The sequence below is a fragment of the Microplitis mediator genome, chromosome 11 (genome assembly GCF_029852145.1).
Source record: "Microplitis mediator isolate UGA2020A chromosome 11, iyMicMedi2.1, whole genome shotgun sequence".
Taxonomy (NCBI): domain Eukaryota; kingdom Metazoa; phylum Arthropoda; class Insecta; order Hymenoptera; family Braconidae; genus Microplitis; species Microplitis mediator.
In genome coordinates, this window is record NC_079979.1 from 20,627,257 (window position 1) to 20,650,739 (window position 23,483).

The following is a 23,483-nucleotide window of genomic DNA, read 5'->3' on the forward strand; positions in this document are numbered from 1 at the left end:
ATAATTACGCCAGGGTTTTAAATTAATTTTATATTAATAATTATTATTTAATTGGCTCATTAAAATGAATCTGAAAGCCATTTGCTTCTGAATTACCAACAGAAGCGCTGCTTCAATGTATATATTATATAGTTGACCTAGTCACGCTGAAGCTAACGAGTTGTTAAATTGAGGATCGATGACAGAGTCATCGTTACTATCAACAATCACCTGAAATATCGTTATCACAAATCAGACTAATGAGTGACGTTCTTTTTTTTTTATTTTTTTAATTAAAATTTACTCTAAAGCTTATAACTCAAAAACTACTGACTTCAGATGCTTTTATGGCTGAATTTTTTTGTAGCCCAGTAAATTTCCGATTTTATAATGCCCTTAAACATCTTTTTATCTTTGATACTTGAAAAGTAACAGCCTTTGAAATATTGATGGAAATATTATCAAGGTACATGATGTACCGCGGATATAAAGTTAAAAAAAAATGTTGTTTGAGATGGACAGGAGGGAAATGTCGATGTGCGACAAGTGAACCGACCAGACGCGAGGTTAATTGAATTTCCAACAGCGTTTACTATCACGTCGAAAATTGGACATCGAAGGTAGGCCGACGATGGTGGAGATGCCCGAACAGAATGAGAGTAGGTTGGTCTAGCCTCTGGCCTGGGTAAACTGTCGGCGACGTCGCCACGCTTAAAGTCCATCAGACGAATCGATGCGCGCTTTTAGCAATGACGTGTGCAAAACCTCTCCCTGTGCTCTACTCACTAAGTTCACAAAATTCCATCCGTCAAAAATTACATAATTTTTATTGCCTCCATCAAGAGGATTTCTGAGCTGAGAGCTATGAAAAATTTCCTCCGTGTCAATTAAAGTAAGTAGAGGTTCTCGGTAGACAATAATAGAGATATAACCAGAAAAACCTTTGATCCCTTAAGCGTTTTAAAGATATAACAGAACCATGGACGTGAGTTCCGAATCCTCTTGGCGTAGACCCAATGAATATGCACAAGTGTCTTTATTCTCGAGCCATAACTAGACCGGTAACCACACTTATTCTATGTTTCATGCATTCAGATGCCCTTCTTACCTGGTAACGATGTGATCTTCAGGCTATTCAAGATCTTCTGGTACTAAGCGAGACCTACGGCAATGCCTTAGGGTCGTTATGACTTGACACTCTAATACAACCTTCTCGCTTACTTGTCTGGATATTATTCTGATGTTAAAAGCTAATAGAAGAATAGAAAACTTGGGTGAAAATATTCAAATATTACTGGGGCTTTATAACGAAAAATTTAAACGCTTATAGTAATAATAATAATAATAATAATAATAATAACAGAATAAATGTTTTACTTAATGATAAATAGTGAGTAGAGATAAAAAATAATATATGTATGGGGTTGATAAAGTTTTTATGATTTTTATTCACTATCAGTTATAACGGATTAAAAGATGAAATGGAAAAATAAAGCCCCAGCCGTTTTCGTACATGTAATGCATTTATTCGTACAAAAAGTAGGACATCAGTAGCATCGGAAAAGAGCCAGCATTAAACTACGGTAAGAAGAAAAGAAGAAGCTATATTAGAAAAGTTTTCCACGCGTCCTATACCCGAACTCTTGACTGCTCAAAAGAAGCAATCTCCCGGCAATAATATACACGTGCGACCAACCCCGATAATAACGGATATTATTTTTTTTCCATTTTCTCTTGTCTCATTTCTTCGGGTCTCTCACCGCCATTTTTATTCCTCTTCTTCTTCTTCTTCTTCTTCTTATTCTTACCTTTTTTTCCCCTCTATCTGTTTTTTATTTTTTATCTTCTATTCATTTCGAGCATCGACGCCCAGCCCGGCTTTCGCCACCTTCTCGCTTATTTGTTTCGAACTTTTAATTACATTTGGCAAAACCATCTTTCGATTGGACACTTGATTCAACTCAACAACTCATCATAAACTTGAGCTCAAGGAATTAAAATCGTTTTAATTTGTACTTTAAGTATAAAAATTATAAAATAAATTCCAGGCTTTAAATCGTGATAATAATAATTATGATTTTAATTTTTTTGAGTTTAATATGCCGCTGATTAAACGTACCAGTCATAAACAAAGGTCTTTTACCGTTAAACTATAATTACAGACGACATTTATAATTAAATTCAAAGCCATTTCATTTTTTAATCAGAGACAGCCAAGTTTTTGAACGTAAAATTCAAAAATAATTTTTTTCTTGTCACGATTTAAAAAAAAATAATTTTTTGAAACTTCATATCAAATAACTGAAAGAAGAAAATTTTTTTTAATGTAGTAGTCAGTCACGCTGGACTTTTAATTTATTTTAAAAAATGAATATGAAAAAAAAAAAAAAGTAAAAATATTTAATAAATTTCTTTCCCTCTCATCTCGAGTGTAAAAAAAAATGTCGGAAAAGTAATAAGAGTTGTTATTTTTAATATTTCGTTGGTGTGGTTTTATGTCGCGCAAGGAAATCCCGAGAGATATTAATGGCCGCGTATACATCGCCTTTAAGTCAGCAAGTCTTTGTTGAGACCCTCGTCTAGGATCATTTTATATTGTTCCGGGTTATTATATTAGCGTCTCTTAACGTTGACTCATGTGAAATTACAGTTAAGATACGTCGCTGATACATTTTCTTCTCCCCATTTTTATTCAACATTACCCGTAAAACTATAAAAAATAATATAACTATTTTATCTATCGCTTTTAGTATGCTCTAAACTGTTGCTTTCAGCTAAAAAAAGGGACCAAGTATCAATGTCTTTTAAGTAGTAAAAAAAGTATAAAGAGTAGTCTGGAGAGTGAAGAGTACAGCGTAGAGAAAAACTTACAAAACAAACCGCAGTTGAGTGTCCACTTGTGCAGCATAAGGATGCACGAGCTGTTAGAGCCTCTTTTGAAGCTGCTGCGAAAAGTGCCTGTTAAAAGATATAACACAAGGGCAGAATATGTTGCACCAGAGCGTTATCAAACATTTCGCACCCTCCATAAATATTATTTTATTTTTAAAATTATCAAAAATTAAAAGACTTTTTAAATTTCCTTAAACTTTTTTTTCTACTTGTCTCACTTAAAAGTTGAATCCCTTATTAACTTGCTCTTGTTTACTTTTTTAGTTTATCTCCGAAAGTTAAATGAAAGACCCGAAGAATCTTGGATTAAATTATTAAATAAAAGTGGTCCTCAAGTTAATTAGAATTGATATTAAAAAGAAAAAAAGAAAATTACATTTTATAATAAGATTCTCTATTTAAAAAAAAAAAATCAGAATTAATGATTCGCGCAAGAGTGAGCGATTGTGGCCTCTTCTATATTTATTGAGATGCTTATTTTTGGATGGATCCTGTATATTTTTACTCTGTTTTTAGCCAATCAGGTGCCCGGAAAAGCGGCTTCACATAGGGGAGACCGGGGCAAGACGGCCCACCTAAGCTGGTTATTATTATTTGTGGCTTTTAACCATCAAGTCGATTTACTCTTGTCCAACTTGAACTCAATTCACCAAAATTTTGGTGAAGCGCCTGAAAAAAAATTTTTTTTTTTTTGGGGCAAGACGGCCCCCTCCGAAAAAAAATGAAAAAAAAATTTTTTTTTTTTAATTGTAAAAAAATTTCCCGCGTAACAAATGTTTATATTTTTCTCTTTGACAACTGTATTTACTTTAATATTACTCGAAATAACCTTTTTTGATATAATACGAGTCATTTTTTCACTTCTGTAAAAAATTGATTATTGGTTTTTTTAACTTTTTCAAATGCTCTATTTTAATCGAAATCCATATAATTAACCAAAAAATGATATTTCTATTAAATTAATCATGACTAGGTTATAATACTATGAAATACATTTTCTTTTAGAATTTTTGAGTGGTTCATTTTGCCCCAAGTTTCACGTATCGGGCTAAAAATGAGTAAATAATCTAAATTTGTGATAATCAAAAGAGAACAAGAAAAAAAAAATTTTGGTTAATTTTTGAGGTGGGCCTTCTTGCCCCAGGTGGGCCGTCTTGCCCCGGTCTCCCCTACGTTTTATTTATTTATTTAGTGGTCAGATTATTAGAGAAGAAACAAAATAGAAGGATTTAGCAAATAACAAAATAAGATTGACATTTAAATTGGTTGTTTCCGGTCAAATTGTATCTTTAAGTAACTGTCTCGTGGTCTTGAGATAACCCATGACAATGCAGAGTTGAGCTCGGCGCGTTCTCCAAAACATCAATCAGGAGGCTGTAGCCTATTCCTCAAGCCAACGGGAATCGAGTATGTCACCGTGGGAATTTGGAATGGCATTTGGTTCTCAAGGCTGCTCTCTGCTAGTAGGTGTACTCTCAATCGAATCAATCGATCTTGAAACCCATTCTCAAACATCAGTCGATTTCCCCGACCCAACAACGCTCGCTATATATACATTCCTGATACGCTACCGCTAATTCTCTATTTGGTTTACTGTTTACTCATTACTAGTATACAATATATGTATATATATCGCCATATGTTAATTATATGAAATTGTTATTATTTTCAGATGCCACTATGATGGAAAGTGATGGGACATTGGGCCGTGTGCCCAGCAATGGGGGCCGTGGACTGCGCCGTCAACGGTCCCTTGAATGGCGAGAACGGCGCGGTTATGGTGCTAGCGTACACTCAAGTAGTGATGATGAAGATAATAATCGTCATGCTGTTCCGACGTCTGTTTCGTCACGAGGTGGACGAAGTCCTGGGCATGTTTTTGCATCACTTTTAGCTCAGCAATATTCTGGTAACGTTTTATCGCATTAACACGGAAAAAAGAGCAGTTGAAAAATTACAGTTTCTACAGTAAAAAAAGCTTTCGGGGCAAAAATCTTTAAACATTAAAGCTTAAACTGTAATTTTAGAAATTTGTTATAGTAATAAAATTAATACAATTTTAAGCAGCAAATTTTACAGTTTAAATCGACAATATCGAGTTTGAAACTGTAATATTTGTTATTTCTGTAAAATTTACTGATAAAAAATGTAATTTTTACAGTTTCAGACTCGTAGCGCTTTACTACTATACGAAACTGTAACTTTTCAACTGCTCTTTTTTCCGTGAAAGCTTAATATTTAATTTAAATACAACTCGTAAACTAACAACTTTACGTAAAAATTCGTAAAAATACTTTTTATGAAAAATTTAACTCTCTGAATTTTTACGGTATCTTTGATAATTGAGCTAGAAATTTTATCTAAAGTACCCACCCAGTGCATAAATAAAAAAATAAATTTCTATTCTCCGCCTTTAAATTAAATTTCTGGGGAATCTATTGAAGATACGATAAAAACACTTGGGAATAATTCAATAGGAAATGAAATTCTCTATAAAAAAGTTTCAGATGACTTTATCTGTAAACTCAATAGTTTAAAATAAATTAAAATTCAAACTAAAAGCATTTAAAATTTTTTCATTAAAAACTATTATCATCATCAATAAAATAATAAAACTTAATAAACTATAAAAAGTATATAACCGTGTATGAACTATAGTCCGAGCGAATCAGTCATCTCGATCACTTGGTAGTAACAAGTGTTATTGACGGAGTCTGAAAAGACTCGTTCATCATCTTCCATCATTCACAGTTGAACGCCAGACAAGTTATATTGGTTAACACTTTCTTTCCCTTTATCCCTTTTTTTTATGATTATTATTTCTTTCATCCTTGCCGCTGCTATATCATTTACACTTCCATACACCCCTTTCTGTAAGTAACACGCCGGTGTGGATTTCAGACGCCACTCGATCTTGTAACAACTTTCTTAATGAGTTCTCCGCGTTTTACTAATGCTAAACTTTCTTCCGTTCCAATAGTTATACCAACTGCAGTAATGCCGGCTCGAAACCCCTAGGATAAAGGTTGTTCCATCGTCATCGAAAATTAAGAGATAAAATTTTTAATGAATACTCCTCCCCAGTTTTATGCTATTTTCTTACAAGACTTTAACAAACTTTTTTTTCTTAAATCCTTCACTATCTTTGTTATTTATCCCGACTATTAAAGAGATTTAACCAGTCTGTAATTTAACATTTTTAGTTTGCGCAATTAAATGAAAAAAATAAATAAATAAATCAACTATAAAAGTCATTATTTATTTGAAAGTATTTTATAAATTTTATAAAATCCACGTCTTATGAAATATATTTCAAGTATACATTTTCCAACGTACCATCATCGTACGTCCGTTAGCATTTGTTCCAATCCAGTGGCCGCCGATTACCAACTCCCTCGTACTCTTCTTCTTTATATAAATATATATATATATTATATAACGTCATAGAGAGAAGGAAGAACCCCGCGTCTACTTTATCCTCATTCCCATTTCTATTTTCCATCCCCGTCGACGTCCCCTCTTGTAAATCTACAGCAGCAACTACCACTACTACCAGCAGCACCACCAGCACTACCGCAAACTCACTCCACTGCACAATGTCACATAACCGCACTCGAAGTGTATCGGTCTGTAGAGACTATTTCAACGTAGACGTCGTCCATCTTCTTAACTTTCGACGGCAAACGTTATATTTCCCTCTCTATGCTCTCCATAGCTCTATAGCTCTTATTTATTTTCATTTTTATATTTTTTTATACTCCCGCACTATAAATATTGAGGAAGCGATGGAGAAATAAAACAGTTATATTAGTACACAAGTCTTGCTAACCTTACAACAGCGAAACACCGACAACGTAAACCCAGAGAGACATTAATCATCGGCGGAATGGGCGTTACGACAAACTAGTTTGTAAAAAGATAATTTATCATCAGCAACGTATTTTGTCTCTGGAAATCACGACAAGTGCTACGGAAGATAGGTCAAAATAATCATCTTTATTTTATTTATTTTTACTTATTCATGCTAATGATGATGATTATTATTTAAAATAATGCTGCTACTGGTGCTATTGCCGTTGGACACTCGGTTCTATAGACAGACAATATGTTTATTGTCTGATTAAATCGATTTTGGTTTATAACAACAACGCATATATCCAAAATAATGAGAGTGTAATGCGTCACGAAGGGATTGAGGGGGCAATCTACGGGTCCGGCAACATATACTATATATATAGATATGACCATAGTTGAGATATATATAGATATCGGATGGATGACGAGCGCAAGGGAGATAATTCTCGTAAGCTGCCCACGGCCAGACATAATATCACCAGCTCATTACCTCTATGCGAGGTTCATATCACGCTTCACTGGCTTTTGTTTCAAAAACATTGACCTGCTCACTGCGGGAATTTCCATTTTCCTGGCAACAACGCACGCATGCCAGCCCATTAATTAACAATATAAATTCTTCTGTGTGTTATAGAGAGGCTGATACCTATATTATGCAATAACATTATTACAATTTAATTTAATTTAATTTAATCAAAATAATTACAACAGTATGAAGAAAAATAATAATATTGTGTGCAATAACAGCAAACTAATTAAACCAATGTACATATATATATTTATATGTGTGTATTTGTTCAGCAGTATTGTCATTTTCTTAGTAAAGAGAAAGACAGAGAGAGTTGAAACAAAAAATGAGTGACAAAAGTACGAGAGTACGAGAGTAGTCCCAAGACAAATTTCCGCTGGACGTCTTTCTCGGCAAGTCAGAAGAGACCAAGTTGATCCACCCTAATGTTGCCGTGAGGCAGCGACTAAAAGCCACAACTTTGCCCGAGGTTCGTGCAAAGTGAGGGTGGGTCGGAGTAGAGAAACATCTCTCTGAGCAGTGCGCTCATCTTTTTCCTTTCCCGTCCTCGAGAACTTGCACGAGCAAGAGATCACCTCCTAATGGAGCTTTCCGAAGATTTCAGCTCGAGTTCAGACCTTGGGAATGTAAATCTCTACTTGAGATACTTTGTCGCTAGTACCAGTCATTTGTGAGGTTGAAAATAAAAATAACAAAATAAAAGAAAATAAATAAAACTGTTAGGATGTACCACGTATTTCAATATAACGAGGGGTTTGTTACTGAGCCAGAGAGCAGTACCAAGAGCATGTCTGGATAGAAATTTGTGCGTGCCTTGGTCACTATATCGCACACCAGGCGCCACCGCAACACGCTCCAACGCAGCCTGACACTTTGTATCTACAACTTTATTGTCTCTGTATATTCTCCTGGGTGACCGATAAATTTCCCCGCCTACTGTCCACTTTTCTTTCATTATTTGTTGTATTTTATTCAAAGTATCAAATAAAACCCAATAATAATAATAATTTCACGTGCGTTTATTATTTAAAGGAAAATTTTGAAAGCACATTATCATTTTAAATAACACTTTTAACTCTATAAAAATACCATATATATTTATATAAAACGAGACAAATGAAATAACAGGTTTCTATTTTAAAAACCCAATGTAATGTATATTGATTGGCAAGTACGTTCCCACCACGTGAGTAATATATATAATCAACTCAACAGAGAGAGCTATACTATACATATATACTTAGTAATGAAGGTATAAGCAGCGTATGAGTAAATAACAAGTCTTGACAACGGCGATTTAAAGTTCAGTTGATAGCGGAATTTAAAATGTCGGTAATAGAATAAAGCCAACACAATAGGTTATAGACTTGGGGTTTGAATGTAGCGTTCGATAGAGGAGAATAGTGTGTATATATAATACTGGCATAGCATTAGAGCGTTAGAACGTCAGAGCGTCGTGGCATCTATTCGAGTGTAGCTCCTTGATGTGGCACATACAGTGCTGTCGGCATCCCTCAGTAAGGGGTAGTTTGCTTGACAACTCGATTACATGATACTGCTTGGCTTGAGTGGCAAGTGGTGATGCATGGCTTAGCTACGCGGAACATATATATATATATATATATATGAAGTCACACACCGCGTAACGAGCCCGTGCTACGGTTCCCTTGATCTCGTCCAATGATTGCGAAAGATGATATGCAACATCGTAGAGGAAATTAATAATGCTTTCATGTTAGTTTATGTATACCATATGTTCTGTATCTTTGTTAATAATCATGTCACATTCTCCTTATTATTATTGTTATCATCATCTGATTCAATTTATTCGCCAACTCAGTAAATTATTAATTTCAGATGTAAAAAATATTATTAAAGATTTTTTTTTGTTTAATCTCTTCTGTGGATCTAGAGATTGATGAAAAAAATTACTAGAGCGAACTAGAGCTTGAGTTTTTAATAAAAAATGAATAAACGATGTTTTTTATTTTTTTTTAATTTTTATGGTTAATTGGTTGATTTTAATTACATTGTGTTGAAAGCAGAAATACAAGCAAGAGTAATTTAGAATGTATAAAGGAGTTTGTATTATTATTTCTAGTTGAAGCAGGTACAGGTAAAGTAGAAGGAAGCAAAGTCTAACGTACAATAACTCGCGAGTCATTTAATAATACAGAGAAGCGAATAGAAGCGAATGCTCAGAGACTGCTAGTGGAAATACCATGTGTAAGTCGCAATTAATATTTCAGACTTCGTCGGCAGCGAAGTAGCTGCAAGAGCGAGCCAGGATTAAGGGCAAGTTCTCTACTCTGTGCTGGCAATGCTGGTATAAAGGAGGATTGCATGCGCCAGTGGAAAACCGTGGTCACTCTGTGCTCCGTTTCGCTGCTCATACGTTAATTATTCGCAAAGGAAATTAATGCGATCCTCGATATTATTTATATTATTCCTTCTAGTGGCAGTAATGGATGTGAATAGACGGAATTATTTAACAATAAGTACTCTGTAATATTACATAACGATCAAATTTAATCGTTTAATTCCATCTGTCAATAAATTATTTACTTTTTATTATTATTTTATTCTATTCGAGGTCCATTTCTTTGAGAATTATCATTTTAAGAGAACTATCCCCGATTCTTCCTTCCGCCTCGATGAATTTTCTATGAGGATTCAAGAAGTATAAAGCAGACTAAAGGGACAAATATAAAAATAAAATGGACAAAAAAAAAGTAATAATAAAAATAAAATGTTATCCAGGGGGAAACGTGTATGTGTAGCAAGTTATCGGTTCTTGGTGACCCTTGATAATATGGTAGTAACAAATGTCAGTGTGTGTCCATCTATATATTATTTCTACGGAGACTTATTGTCTCCAAGTACACGTAAGTGCATTCCACTCGGTATAAATATATATGTATATAAAATCCTAATGACTCGAGGGGAACTCGCTGTATGTTCTATTGATAGAACTAAAATCAATAAGACATCGGCGTATTATGCACAAAAAAAAAGAAAAAATTATTATAGTCAATAAACTGGCGTTTTAAAGATTGTATGCCCGGAGCCTCTATTGCGAAGCATCTTACCCCTCGCCGATTTGTCAGATCTTAAAGAAAACCTGATCCATGGCCAACTGAAACAAGTCGGTGGTCTACTGTCAATTCAGGATTACGAGAAATTTCTATCGGAAATCTTAAAACTGTTTTCCGTCCGTTACCACCGGATAAATGTAAAAGGACAATTATGGTAAAGAATGACAAAAATAAAATTTTTCAAGGAACTAACAATGAAGAGGATAGTTATCCACTGAAGTCATAGAAAATGACAATTATTTAACATATTTAGTTGGTTTAATTGATTTAATATAATATTACTTTAACCACTAAGTATCGATGTAACATTAAATTAAAATGCAAAAATTGTACAAACAATAAATTTTGTGATAAATTGTAACAAAATTGTAAATTAACTTAGGAGGTCTGAAGATGCTAGCCCCGGGAGGTTGGCGAAATATTACTGAATAAAATATTTGAAATTGGGATTGGTTTGCCAGTGAAGTCATTATATATAAAATTAAACACCAATCAAAGAATGTATGAATGAAATTTCATTCATACATATTAAAATAAAAACAACTAATAATAAATTTTGTCTTGCAATAATATTAAATCAGAATCATGATTAAAACTAATGCGACAATCGCTTTTAAGAATTTTAAGATAATACTCTGCAATGGAAAAAAACGCATCGCCTTAGACACCTAGCGGCGAGCAACGAACTACGGCGTTAAGCCTCGCACTCAGCCGTAACTCTTCATTACGCGCTCTAATTACTGTTACGATTTCTCACTCTCGCACTCGCGGGCCGTGATCAGGCGGCAGTAAGGTCAGAATTTTGCCTTGAATATTTATTAAAAAATTAATTTAATTATTTAAGGCAGGAAAAAAAATATAAAAAAAATAATTGAGTATGGAACAAAATTAAGTTGTAAAATTTTAGTTTTTAAGTTAATTAATTGAATATAGACTCTGAGTATTGGCAATTGGCATTTTAGTTTATTTAAATGTAGATTGAGATTAATTATTTTATAGAAGGAAATTAATAACTGGGTAATAAAGGGGACATTGGTTGAAATAATAAATTAGTTGGTTATTAGAATTTTTTATTTCGCAAGTGATGTATATACGTATATAAATATATGTCTGGAATGGTCTTTTGAATTTAAAAAGCTCAAAAGCCTCGTTATTTTCCCGTATGGCAGTCTCTATGCCTGATGTCTTTTCCGGAAATTTAAAATGGTAATTTCGCAGTTTTCTCCCTCGTCTCTTGTGCCAGTACAGCCAACGATGTAGCTGGAGCTGGAGTATCGGGAAAGTTGCTCGTGACAGCAGTGTTTCTGATCCGACATTTAATTTGCGTCAGAGTAACGCGTCCAAGTCGTCGTAGTAGTTGTCGCAGTAGCATTTTCCCCTTTTTGCCTATCACAGGCATCACGCCCGCTACTCTTTCCGATACATTTTTTTCCATTATTTTATTCTTTTTGGCCTGCTCTTTGCACCCGGCCCCTGCTGCGAGTCCTACGGCCTTCAAAGACATTCTTTATGCGCCGGAAAACATTTAATACCTGATATTTTATCTCGAACGAAATTTTATTAAATTTCACTGGCGATTTATTTCATTATTTTTTTTTTTTATCATCATCCAGTCCTTGAAAATTAAACGAATCTCAATTAATACATTCGCAATAATGTTGAAAGAGAAGAAAAGACATTTAATTATAACGTCAATAATAGCAGAGGTTTAAATAATAAAAACTCGTATCAGAGAGTAGTAGAATCTTTTAACAAATCCTAGAATCATTTGGTCGGAAAAAAGATTTCTTTTGTTTCTTTAAACTCTACTCAGCTCTTTTATTTCTGTCTGGTTTTATTTCACTCTAGGATACAAGAGTTGAGCTCATGCTTATGTACAAAATCAATGTTTCAACATGATGCAGGTACATGCATTTGCGTCTGCACGATTTCTATCCTTCTACGTCTCGTACCCATTTTATCTCGGTAGAATTGAGCCCATACCAACTGGATCTCTTGATATCACTCGAACGTTTTACTTTTGTTTTCTTTAGCTGATGGGTTACCGTTACTGTTACCGAGACCCGTTTCTAGCTTTCACTTTATACAAATTTTGTGTACCGAGGATTATTTGGGTTTAAACTTGTCGCATCTACCAATTATACGTTTATTCAGTCTCAGTATAAATTCATTAATAATAATAATTGATAATTGATTAATAAATTAAATAAAAGAAAATTTAATTTTATCATGTCGTTTGAATATTATCGAGATAATTATTTTCTTTATTATTATAGTAATTTCTGTTGAAACGCGGGGTGTAAAGGTGAGTGTAACGTGTGTGCGAGAGTGAGAAAGAGAGAGAGAAAGAGAGAGCTTTTCTAATTTTCTGTTAAATTTCCTTTCTCTGGGTTTTAACAAAGGGAGTAAACCACTAGTAAGAAAACGCTCGGATATTCTCTTCTAGTAGAGAGTAAAAACATGGGATGAAAGTCCCGGAAGTTACAACAGAGAAGGGTTGAAAGGTGCGCGAGGAAAGGGGGATTGAATCTTGTCTGTAATTAATGAGGAAAGTTTTATAAATAGCTAAGAGCGCAGTTACCCAAGTATACCTTGCAAAAGTAAATTCCTTAGTTTCTGAAAAATATTTAACATGTATATATGGGCATGTTCTTTTATTATTTTATTATTTATATTATCTGAAGGGTATTTTTATTAAATTTTAAAACTTATATATCCTGTTATTTACTTATTTTTATTTCTGTTTCATTGGATCTTTTATTACTTGTTTCAAATTGTTTTTCTTTTTTTATTTTCCATGTCCCGAAAGAGTAATTGTCTTTAAAAATTAATAGCTCCGAATTTAATGGCAAAAACTACCATCATTTATTCATTTTTTTTTCGCGATTAATTTTTAAATTTGATAAATATTTTTCGAGTGATATTAAAATAACCATCAATAACTTTTTTAAAATAATATTGTCTGAATTTAGGAGTTTCTTTGTCCCCGAGTGGCTACAAGTAAAAAAGCTATTCGACAAACCGAGATTGAGAAACTCATTCTATAAAATAATAAAGATCCGGTTGGTGTAACATGAAAGAAGCATAGTGTAGTAAAGCCATTTGGAGAAAAGAAGGGGTACATGACTCATGCGATTCGTGTCAACATCGAGCGTGAAGGTTGACTGTTAGCTTACAGACCGGATGTACAGAGTATGAAGAGTAAAGAAATGGAGTTGAGAGATAAAGGATAAGGAAAGGGATGAAAATAAAAATAAAAATAATATGTGTAAGAGCTTTAGAGATACAGATAAAACTAGAGCTAGAGGTAGAGCTAGAGCTATAGTTCGAGACCAAAGATAGACAGAGCAATAGTCGAGACGTCTGAGAGTGAGTAGCCGTGGGCCGGGCCAGTGGCGGTGATATTGCTCGCATTAAACTTTCATATTCAATCTTGCCACCCACCGTCGTTGGGAGTATCGCCCCAGTCCCAACCCCAGCTTCAGCCTCAGCCTCAGCCCAGCTTCAACCCAAACCAGAGTATAAGCCGAGCTGAGAGAACCCAGCATCAACCCCACATGTAATTGTGTTATGCCCTCTTCGCTTCACAACCCTCTACTATGCTCTCTATACCTCATCCTCATCCTCATCCTCATCCTCCTCAACCTCTAGCTCTTGCTCTTGCTCTAGCTCTACTTGAACCATCTCCTCTACACTAGCATCTCCAACATCTCCAACATCTCCAACATCTCCTCCTAGCAAATGAAACCCCTGACGTCTCGATCCTCCTCCGATGTCTTTTCGCTTCGCCTGATGTCAGCCCCTCGACAACCAAACCTCATCTCTCTTGTCTATATTGGATTTTTTTTATCTATATACATGGATCCAAAAACTTTTACTTTTTACTTGTCTTAACTTTTGACAGCAAAGTTAACGTTTATGTATAACAGGGTCTGGCTAATTTTATGCCGTTTAATTTTTTTTACTTGAATCTGTTTTTGAAAAATAATTTTAATAAAATTAATTTTTTTTTTCATGTTGACAAAAGGTAAAAATATAAAGGGAAACAGATAAGAGTTTGGTCAGACCGGTTGATTATCCAGTGACTTGGGGTATCCGGCGTTTAGTCCGACATAAAATTGGCCCCCGTTTATTTGTCGGATTTATGTACCGAGGGCGCTATCGCGATGCCATTCGCCAAAGGAGCTTTCCTTTCCATTTCAACGGTATACACACACACCCACACCATACACTATTCATCTTATCCCAAACCCTTCTCTAAAATTTACTGCCTTGTCTTGGCAATCCATCAGAGACTTTATTTTACAAGTTTAAATCAACCTGGCCATTAAAAACAATTTATTTAATTATTTAAATATTTAAAACAAATCAAAGCAACAAAATTAATAAATACTTAGCTGCATCTGTCAGCATTTAATAAAATTCAAAAAATAAATAAATAAATAAAAGGAACTACGAGAGGCTACAAGTGCATTCATAGAAAAGAAATGGTGGAGAATCGGTTGCGATCAATAACCTATTGACGTCTTTGAGTGTACGAGAAATTAGAAATTTAATTCAAACGTACTCGAGTGTCGATGCAATATAAAATCACGTCCAAAGGAATTAAATAATGATAATAATAGTAATAGAATAAAATAAAAATATATATATATATTTATATGTATGTGTACCTATAGATGAAATAGTTGTCGTTTGCCGTGAGAGTTGCGCCAATGGCATTCTTATATTGCATAAAGAAGTGCATACTTTCTGTATAATAAAAAATACGTGCTTTAGATTGTACTTGCTTTTCAAAAGCAAGTATTCTCAAGGAGTTATATCTATAGCTATATATAATACTATGAAATATACGTAATACGTATTGTTACGTATGTTCAAGACGTTTGCCATTCAACCATTGACTTGTTCGGGAAACGTGACACGAACCGTTTTACTCCTTCGTTTGTATATTACGCCTTCTTACTACTTTGCCTTTCATCCTTTATATTTTATCACTACTCCAACACGCAGTTAACAATTACTTATATATATTTTATCAAAATAATTATGACAACCATTCATAAAATTTCATATTCAATATTACTGTTAATTTATTATGATAAAAAATAATTTACATAAAAAATGAAATAAAATATAACTCGTCAAGTTCAATTGTTATGACGTTTTTGTATGATTTTATCATTTATTTATTGCCTGTCATCCAGTTGAAGTCTAATAAAAAATTATTAGCTGACGTTATTTACACGTACTGATTAAATAATTTATTTTCTGTTAATAATGATTCCTATCTAAAAAAATAATCAATTATCAAGTCCTAATTTAGAGCCTCTGGGTAAAAAATATCATGACAAATTTTCTTAAAAAAATGAATTTAATAATAAAAATAAAAAAAAATATGTTACAGGTACAAACGATCGTACGTATCATCGTACCGTTTCAGACACTGAGGGTGGAGTGACGTCAGATAATCCAACGACGCCATTTCCAGCATCAGTAGCAGGAGCAGTACCAGCAGCATTGACGCCAAATCACCGGCAGGCTTCGCCATTTCCCATGGAAAGCACAAATTCCCGACGACATCATTACAACAACAGTGTGTCGTCGGATCGATCGCGCAACGTCGCCAACGGTACGTAATCCTTATTCACATACATATTTAGTTATGCCATGCATTATATTATATATTGAATCGGTTGAGCTAATGATTTAGGTTAAAAATGGTTGGTTGGTGGTGAATGCACCAATGTAAATGGTATTTTGATCAATCGTTATTGTTGACCACGACAGGCGAGGTGATTTATGCGGCGCCCAGCAAGAAAACGAGCTCAGGAAATAGTGGGAACCCCAGCACCGGGGGCGGCAGTGTGAGCGGAGGCACTCTAGGTAGACGGTCTCGTCGGGGCCAACACAACAGCGCTTTAAGCTCCAGCTCGACTGCCAGTGATCGTTCTGAGACCATTTACAATGACGAACACTCTCACATGCATCTCAATAATGGTAACACTACTCTCTTAAAATGAACCAGTGAAATTTCACTGATTTTCCAGTGAAATTCACTGATTCAACCAGTGGACTAAGATGATCGCTTGGCTCACTGGTTCAACCAATGAAATTCACTGGTTAAGGGCATTCTCAGACAGTACCCCCCACTTTTTAGAAATATGCAATGACTTTCGACTGTCATAACCGTATTAAAATTTTATTAATTAATTAAAAAAAAATTAAAACCTTAATTGAAAAAAAGACAACGTAGTCGTAATTTCGTGAAGATATAGAATTTAAAAAAAATTACTTACAATTGATATCAGTTGGGAGTTAAACGAAATTTGTTGAATAAATTTTAACCAACAAAATTTTAAAATTCGAATTATAAAATTGACATGATAATTTTACTGAAATTTATTTAACGAATTTTGTTTAACTCCTAATTGATATCAAGTGGAAACAATTTTTTTTTAAGTCTATATGTCGGCAAAATTACGACTACGTTGTCCTTTTTTCAATTAATGCTTTAATTTTTTTTTTTAATTAATTAATAAAAATTTGATACGCTTATGACAGGTGAAAGTCATTGAAGATTTTTAAAAAGTGGGGGGTACTGTCTGAGAATGACCTTAAACCAGTGATATGCCGGTGTACTATATAAATATAAACACAATAGGTTAGATTAATTTTATTTTATTATAAACGTTTATTTATAAACAAAGTGAAGTCAAACAAAAAGAGTCTTAATAACAATTATATTCAATTAAAAATTATTTTGTAATATAATAAATAAAATTTATTAGGATTTATAAAAATTGAATTTGTTTCCATTTTCAATGGGCTTTTTATATTGTTCAATTTTAAAATTATGTCATTAATTTTTGAGGTTAGCTCCAAGCAATTGAAATTACTCCAAAGTTATTTATTTTTAAACTCTGTAAAAATTGTGTCATATAATTATTATTGTTATATAAAAGTTAGTTAAAATATTACATGAAGATAATCAATAAATATTACTTATTTATTGACATAATAAAACACTTAAATATACTCATGTACAGAATGCTGCTGTACCCGCGCGCTTACATATTTTTATTTCACTGATTCAACCAGTGAAATTCACTGGTTGAATCAGTGGAATTTCACTGGTTCATTTTAAGAGAGTATTTTTTATTTATAAAATATATTTTTAAACAAAATAGCCATTTTATTAAATTTATAAAAAGCCAATTATCGGAGAAAAATTAAAGCCTTGCCCGTCTGCCGGTCAATAACTGAATTACGGATTAAAATCTCTTGTGCGATAAGTTAACAAGCTGTACCGCGAATGCAATTAACTCGGTAATGCAGTTACACTCTCTCATGCTCTCGAAAGTCGATAGACGATGATGATGGGAGCAGTGGTGGTGTATTGCTGGATCCTGTTTTCAGATAAGTGAGTTCCCTGTCCAAAGTGACATTAATACATGTAAATATGCCAGTTTTTCGATAATAGAACGTTTAATATAAATAGATGCTCGGACAGACAATTACTCAATATTCACGATAATTAATGCGATTTCCCAATTTCCCTATTTGAATAATTTCATATTAATAAACATGCAAATTTTAAACTCTCTTTTATTTTTTATTTTCCTCTCATCGAATTTGTTACGTTATAATCGACTTAATTACTTGCATTTTTCCTACTAAATATCCTGGAAATTACTCGTGCGCTCTATAAAAAAGCTTTTAAATATAATTTTATATTTTTATTTAATCAAAGTACTAAAATATTTTGCTTTATAAAAATATACTCAAGTTCTCTTTAGTTCTTTAAATTGGAATTGAGCTTAAACGATACAAGATATGAGAAAAATGTATACAAGTTATTTTAAGGGAAATTTTATTTTCTACAAAAAAGATCTCATTACTATTTTTCCTAAAGTTTATATTTTAAAAGTTACAGGTATTTTATTAAGTAAAAATTTTATGAGAACAAATTTATATGAAATTAAATTTTCTATAATAAAAGTAAATAAATTAATTTTGATAAAATGAATAGTTGAAAAATTACAGAGAATTTAATAAAATTAATGAATATTAAAAAAGTAAATTTTCGACAAGATTATTTTTGAAATAATAAAAAAGTATATAATAGGTCTATAAATTAGATTTAGTATATTACTAAAACACGTTAGCGTAAACTAATTGTCAAACAACCGTATAAACAAAAGTTTATTTAATGACCACGAGTTTTTGTTTCTCGCAGCACACAAAAGTTGTCGTCTATTGTCCGTCGTCATGACGTGTTTTGTGCTCTCAGCTCTCAGTTCTCAGCTCTCAGCTCTCAGTTTTCATTGGGTTTTCTGGCACAGCTAGACATCTAGACACAGCAGCCAGCTCATTCGCCGCACAATACAACACACCGGGCAAAACTAGCTCAACTCGAGTGGGCAGGTTTGTCAGTGTAGAATAACTGAGTTAGTAGTTACTCGAGGCCGGGCTAGTTAGCTCACGGCTCACTGAAAAGTTAACGGACAGTACTATATTGTTTAGCAGCAGGGAAAGCCGAGAGTATTTAGGCCTCTCCTTCACCCGAGGGCTCCTCACCCCTTCCTCCAGCTAAAGCTCATACTGCTAAAGCTTTCCTACACTCTTACTTCTCCTGTACTCCTCCTGTACTCCTCCTGCACTCCTACACTCATCTCGGGAACGATGTGGTTAACGCTGTTTTCAAACCACCGATGAGAAAGTGTGTAGAGGCTACACCTTGGACTTGAGTTTGCCTCCGAGTATTGTTGTTGTTCCAGTAGCACCACCACCACCAGCACCAGCACCAGCACCAGTGTGTGGGTGATATACGAGAGAACACCAGGGTCACCTAACTTTTTAATGAACTCGAGAGGATCTCATTTCCCGCTACCCGACGATATTCATCAGACACAACATGTCACTTATCCTGATGGGCTTCTTTACATCTTGTTATATCACTATAATTAACAAAAAAAAATTATAATGATAATAATATTATCAGAAGGATTCGAAAAAATATCTTGGTGTAATTACGTCCAGATGTACTAGATATAACCCAATTGAGTTCGGTATGCTGGCCAGGTTTCCCATTATTTGTACAAACAAATAGATATGATGAGCATGAGGTATAAGATTGTAGGCTCGAAATTAACAGAATTGGCCGAGCGGTAATTCCCATCCGAATTTCCGACCGGAATATTGTTCATCGGAATGTCCCTGCGGTCTTATACCGGCATGTCGTGGCAGCTATTAGCAAATGGCTCCCAGCGGTCAGTGTTTAGTAGCTTTAAGCTTAGCGTTTATACATACTTACCTCGATGCTCTTCATACCTACGGACCTTAATAAACTCGATAATTTCATTTTTATAATTAAAAATTTTTTTAAATTTATTTAACCACTTGGTTTTACAATCAAGTCCAACAATCTCAGCATCAAATTTTATTATTTTTTTCTATAAAATAAAATTTTTTCAAGTATTGAAGATGGTTTAAATGAGTTATTAGACAGTTTTGCGATAGTGACGATTGAAAAATTCAATAGACGTCTCTATGAATTCTTCCGTAACTATGAATTCTATTCACAGACAAGTTTTGGTGGTATCTCAGACGTTAATTTGAATCACTGTCACGTCAACCGAAAGGGCCTTTCGAGCTACTCAATTTACCGTATCTCACCCAGTTGTATATGTATATATACATATATTTGATTCAATAGCAGTAGAAGTAAAGGTAGAGGTAGAGGTAGAGGTATGGTTATAGCATAGCTCACCACAGTCTCTCTGGGTGTACGAGCACGAGTTTCACAGCCTCAGGAAATAATTCGTATTTACATGAATATTGAATATGTACTCCTGGGGTGAAGGCGTTAGTCCATTAAATCAAATTACGTACGCGAACCGCTAACCGCATCAAGTCACTACTACCGGGCAAGCACCCGGCAATCTTCTACTAACCGCCGATATCTCCTAACACTCTTCACACTCCTCACACTCTTTTCCCCAGACAACACCAATAGTATCAAAACTTTTGTCCCAACTCTAAAATAATCAATAGAATCAAAACTTACTGCTATCATACACGAGTTTCAATATTATTTAAATAATACAGCGGTTTGTAATTTACTCAGTCTGGTGATCTGATCATTCGTATCGCTTCGAATATCTCGTTGATCTATAACAGAAAACCGTCTAATTAGATTTTGTGGATTGGTAGTTTGCGAGCAGACGGTATTGACGAATCCAAATTCGTTACGTTCTAAACTATCTCCGGGCATGACACGTTCTGTGACTGATCCTCAATACCACCAGGGCAATCTGATAAATTCTAATGAAACATGGTCTAAAAAAATTCTAGATCAAATTTTTTAATCTGCAGCTTCGATTTTTATTTTATAAAAATAAAATAAAAATATTTAATTGATTTGACGTCATTTATGACCTACTTTTATCACTACATTTCATTTCATTTATTTTATTGAATCATGACGTTCGATAATTTTAAAAAATGATTAATTGCTTTTTGTAAACCACTAAAAAAAAAAAAATATTATTATTTTTCCATCAAACTGTCGTAATTAACTGCAATTCAACTTATCGGCTAATTACTTTTAGATTTAATTCTTAAGACATTAATAATTTCTCTCGACGATAAAATAAATTGTTATAAATAAATAATAATATGTACAAACGATTATAAGTTGGGAGTATCCAATTATGCATTACATATGTTATCACTGTCGAAACTCGAGCATGCGAATAGTGTCCGATATAACTGTAACGAATGTACATATATGTTTCTGCGGAATGGGGGTTAAAGTTATTCGAGATACTGGGGACAGACGCGCGGCTGTTGCCGACAGAAACGCATTACCACGTTTCACCAGCCTGGTTTAATTAAACTATTGCTATACATATATAGAATTGGAAGATTAAAGAGCCAGCGACGTGTTCTCGCCACCGGAACCATTTTTTTTTTTTCATTTTTTTCGTCATACACATATCGGTTCCCATATTTTTCATCAATTCAACATCACCATTTAAACTTATGGTTGATGAAAACTATCAAAACTTATTTGTGATCAATAGTGAAAAAAAAAAGAATTTATACATGTATTTTTTAATTCTCTCGTGAATTTGAATTTAAAATTTTACCTCTTTTAAATAAATCCATTTAATTAAATTATTTTATCTTAATTAATAGTGACGCTTTGTCAACTAAAATAATTTACAACTTAATTAAATTTAAATTACCAATTACCAATGACAATGCGTGAGTTATTTTTACTTATTAACATTGTATTTTTTCAAAATTATACGAATCTGGTGAATAATTTATCAAAGATAATTAACAACTTAATTATCTCAAAACAAAAGAGAGCTTTTGACAAATTTCACACACGAGCTGCTGATACTAATTTATTTTAAATAATTATATTTATCTTTTTTATTTTATGTTTTTTTTTTGTGATTTCTGTGATCAATAGTCTGGTTGTTGATAAAATATAATGAGTAAAAGAACTTTGGGCAGGTGAAATCGAGCAAAGCGTTGATCCATATGCGATTATATCTCCAATTAAACTTGGACGGCAATACGCACACGTTGCGAAAGCTTCAGCGTAACGAACGGGATAATTTGAAACAATTCTGTTAAATCACATTCGTTTACCGCCTCGTCGATTCCCACACGTCTCTAATAATGATGACAATCCGCGGCGATTTTAAACTAAAACTCAAAAATAAATTACTCTCGTCTCATTAAATAATTATTATATTTGTTCCCATTTTAAACACACACAGTAAAAAATATTGTGTATCTGTGTTAAAAACGGTCCGTGTTAAATTTTTTGTGTTGATTATTTTGTGTTAAATCAACACAATTCTTTGTGTTACTTTAAAATTTTCAATCGATCTCCTATTCAACACTTTAAAAGTGTTACCTAGTACAAAAATCGATATTATCAACATTTATTAAGTGTTACTTTGAAATCAACACAAAAAAAGTGTTGAAACGACAGTTGAATTGTTTTAAAAAAAAAAAGTTTTCCTTCTATTCATGCGGGAAGCGCCATTAAGCATCAGTTTTGCTTGGTTAGTTATTATTTTTGTGACATTGATTTTATTTATTTTCAATTGGACATAAAAAAATTAAGTTGACAAAGTTCATGATTCGTATAGTTTAAAAAAAAAAAAATATTTAAAAAATTGCATCTGTAGCTTTTTTACTTTTCTACATGCGCATATTTTTATTTTTTTTTCGTAATTGATTTGTTGATAAAAAAATTGAAAAATTGTTAACTGTCCGCTAACTTTAGGATGATGTTTACTATCACAAAATAGTTAAATGTTAAATAATAATTGTTGACACCTTTGATAACCTAAAAATAATCCATGGTACAAATATAAAAGTTAACATTTTTTTTGTGTCACCATTAACATTTAAATTTGGAAAATCCAAAAGTGCACGCCTCGAAAGCTCATGTTATGTTTTTTTTTAAAGTTAAATTTCGAATAAAATTGAATATCCCGCTCTTTTCCCATAGAAATTTCCATGGTAAATATACGGTAATAAATGTAAAAAAAAATAAATAAGGAGAACATTCCTAATGAAAAATGGCGGCAGTGTGTGTTTATTTACATGTAAGATTGCCGGTTTTAACTGTAATGATTTATTTTTAAAAAAACGAGAAGGCCTACAGTAGTGATTTTCGAAAGGAACCTTCTTTGCTTATTTCTGAAAATTTTGAAAAAAAAATTAAGTAGTTTCGTCAAGTCGTTCTCGAGATATCCGTACCACGCCGTTTTTTTGAACCACAGACTAATGTACGTCCACGATAAATTTTTTTTAATGAACTTTTTTTTATATTAATACATATTAAACAAATTAAAAAAAGTATCAGGATTATTTATTAGTGTTTCAGCTTTATATTGATGTGCTTTTCATAATGTGTAAGAGTAATAGAAAAAAAATATATGTACTTTAATGAGTGGAAATCGTGTGACCTTGACAGGTTGGTTATAAAGCACAACCTCTCCGCTTCGCTTCCGAGGCGTGCAAAAGTGTTGAAGTTACTTCTTATATTACTCGAATTTTGTGTTGAAATTTTAACACAAATTTTGTGTTTAAATTCAACA

General features: G+C 33.3%; 1 protein-coding gene across 3 annotated transcripts in view; it reads left to right on the plus strand.

The window, feature by feature from the left end:
• The window catches only part of LOC130677862 (teneurin-a), a 311,604-nt gene that overhangs the window by 132,386 nt on the left and 155,735 nt on the right, over window positions 1-23,483 (plus strand). For all 3 annotated transcript variants that reach the window (XM_057484754.1, XM_057484756.1, XM_057484757.1), the window contains exons 4-6: window positions 4,544-4,780; window positions 15,758-15,982; window positions 16,141-16,350. In XM_057484754.1, coding sequence (XP_057340737.1) covers window positions 4,552-4,780; window positions 15,758-15,982; window positions 16,141-16,350 — 664 coding nt within the window. In that variant the 5' untranslated portion in view covers window positions 4,544-4,551. The remainder of the gene's footprint in view (window positions 1-4,543; window positions 4,781-15,757; window positions 15,983-16,140; window positions 16,351-23,483) is intronic.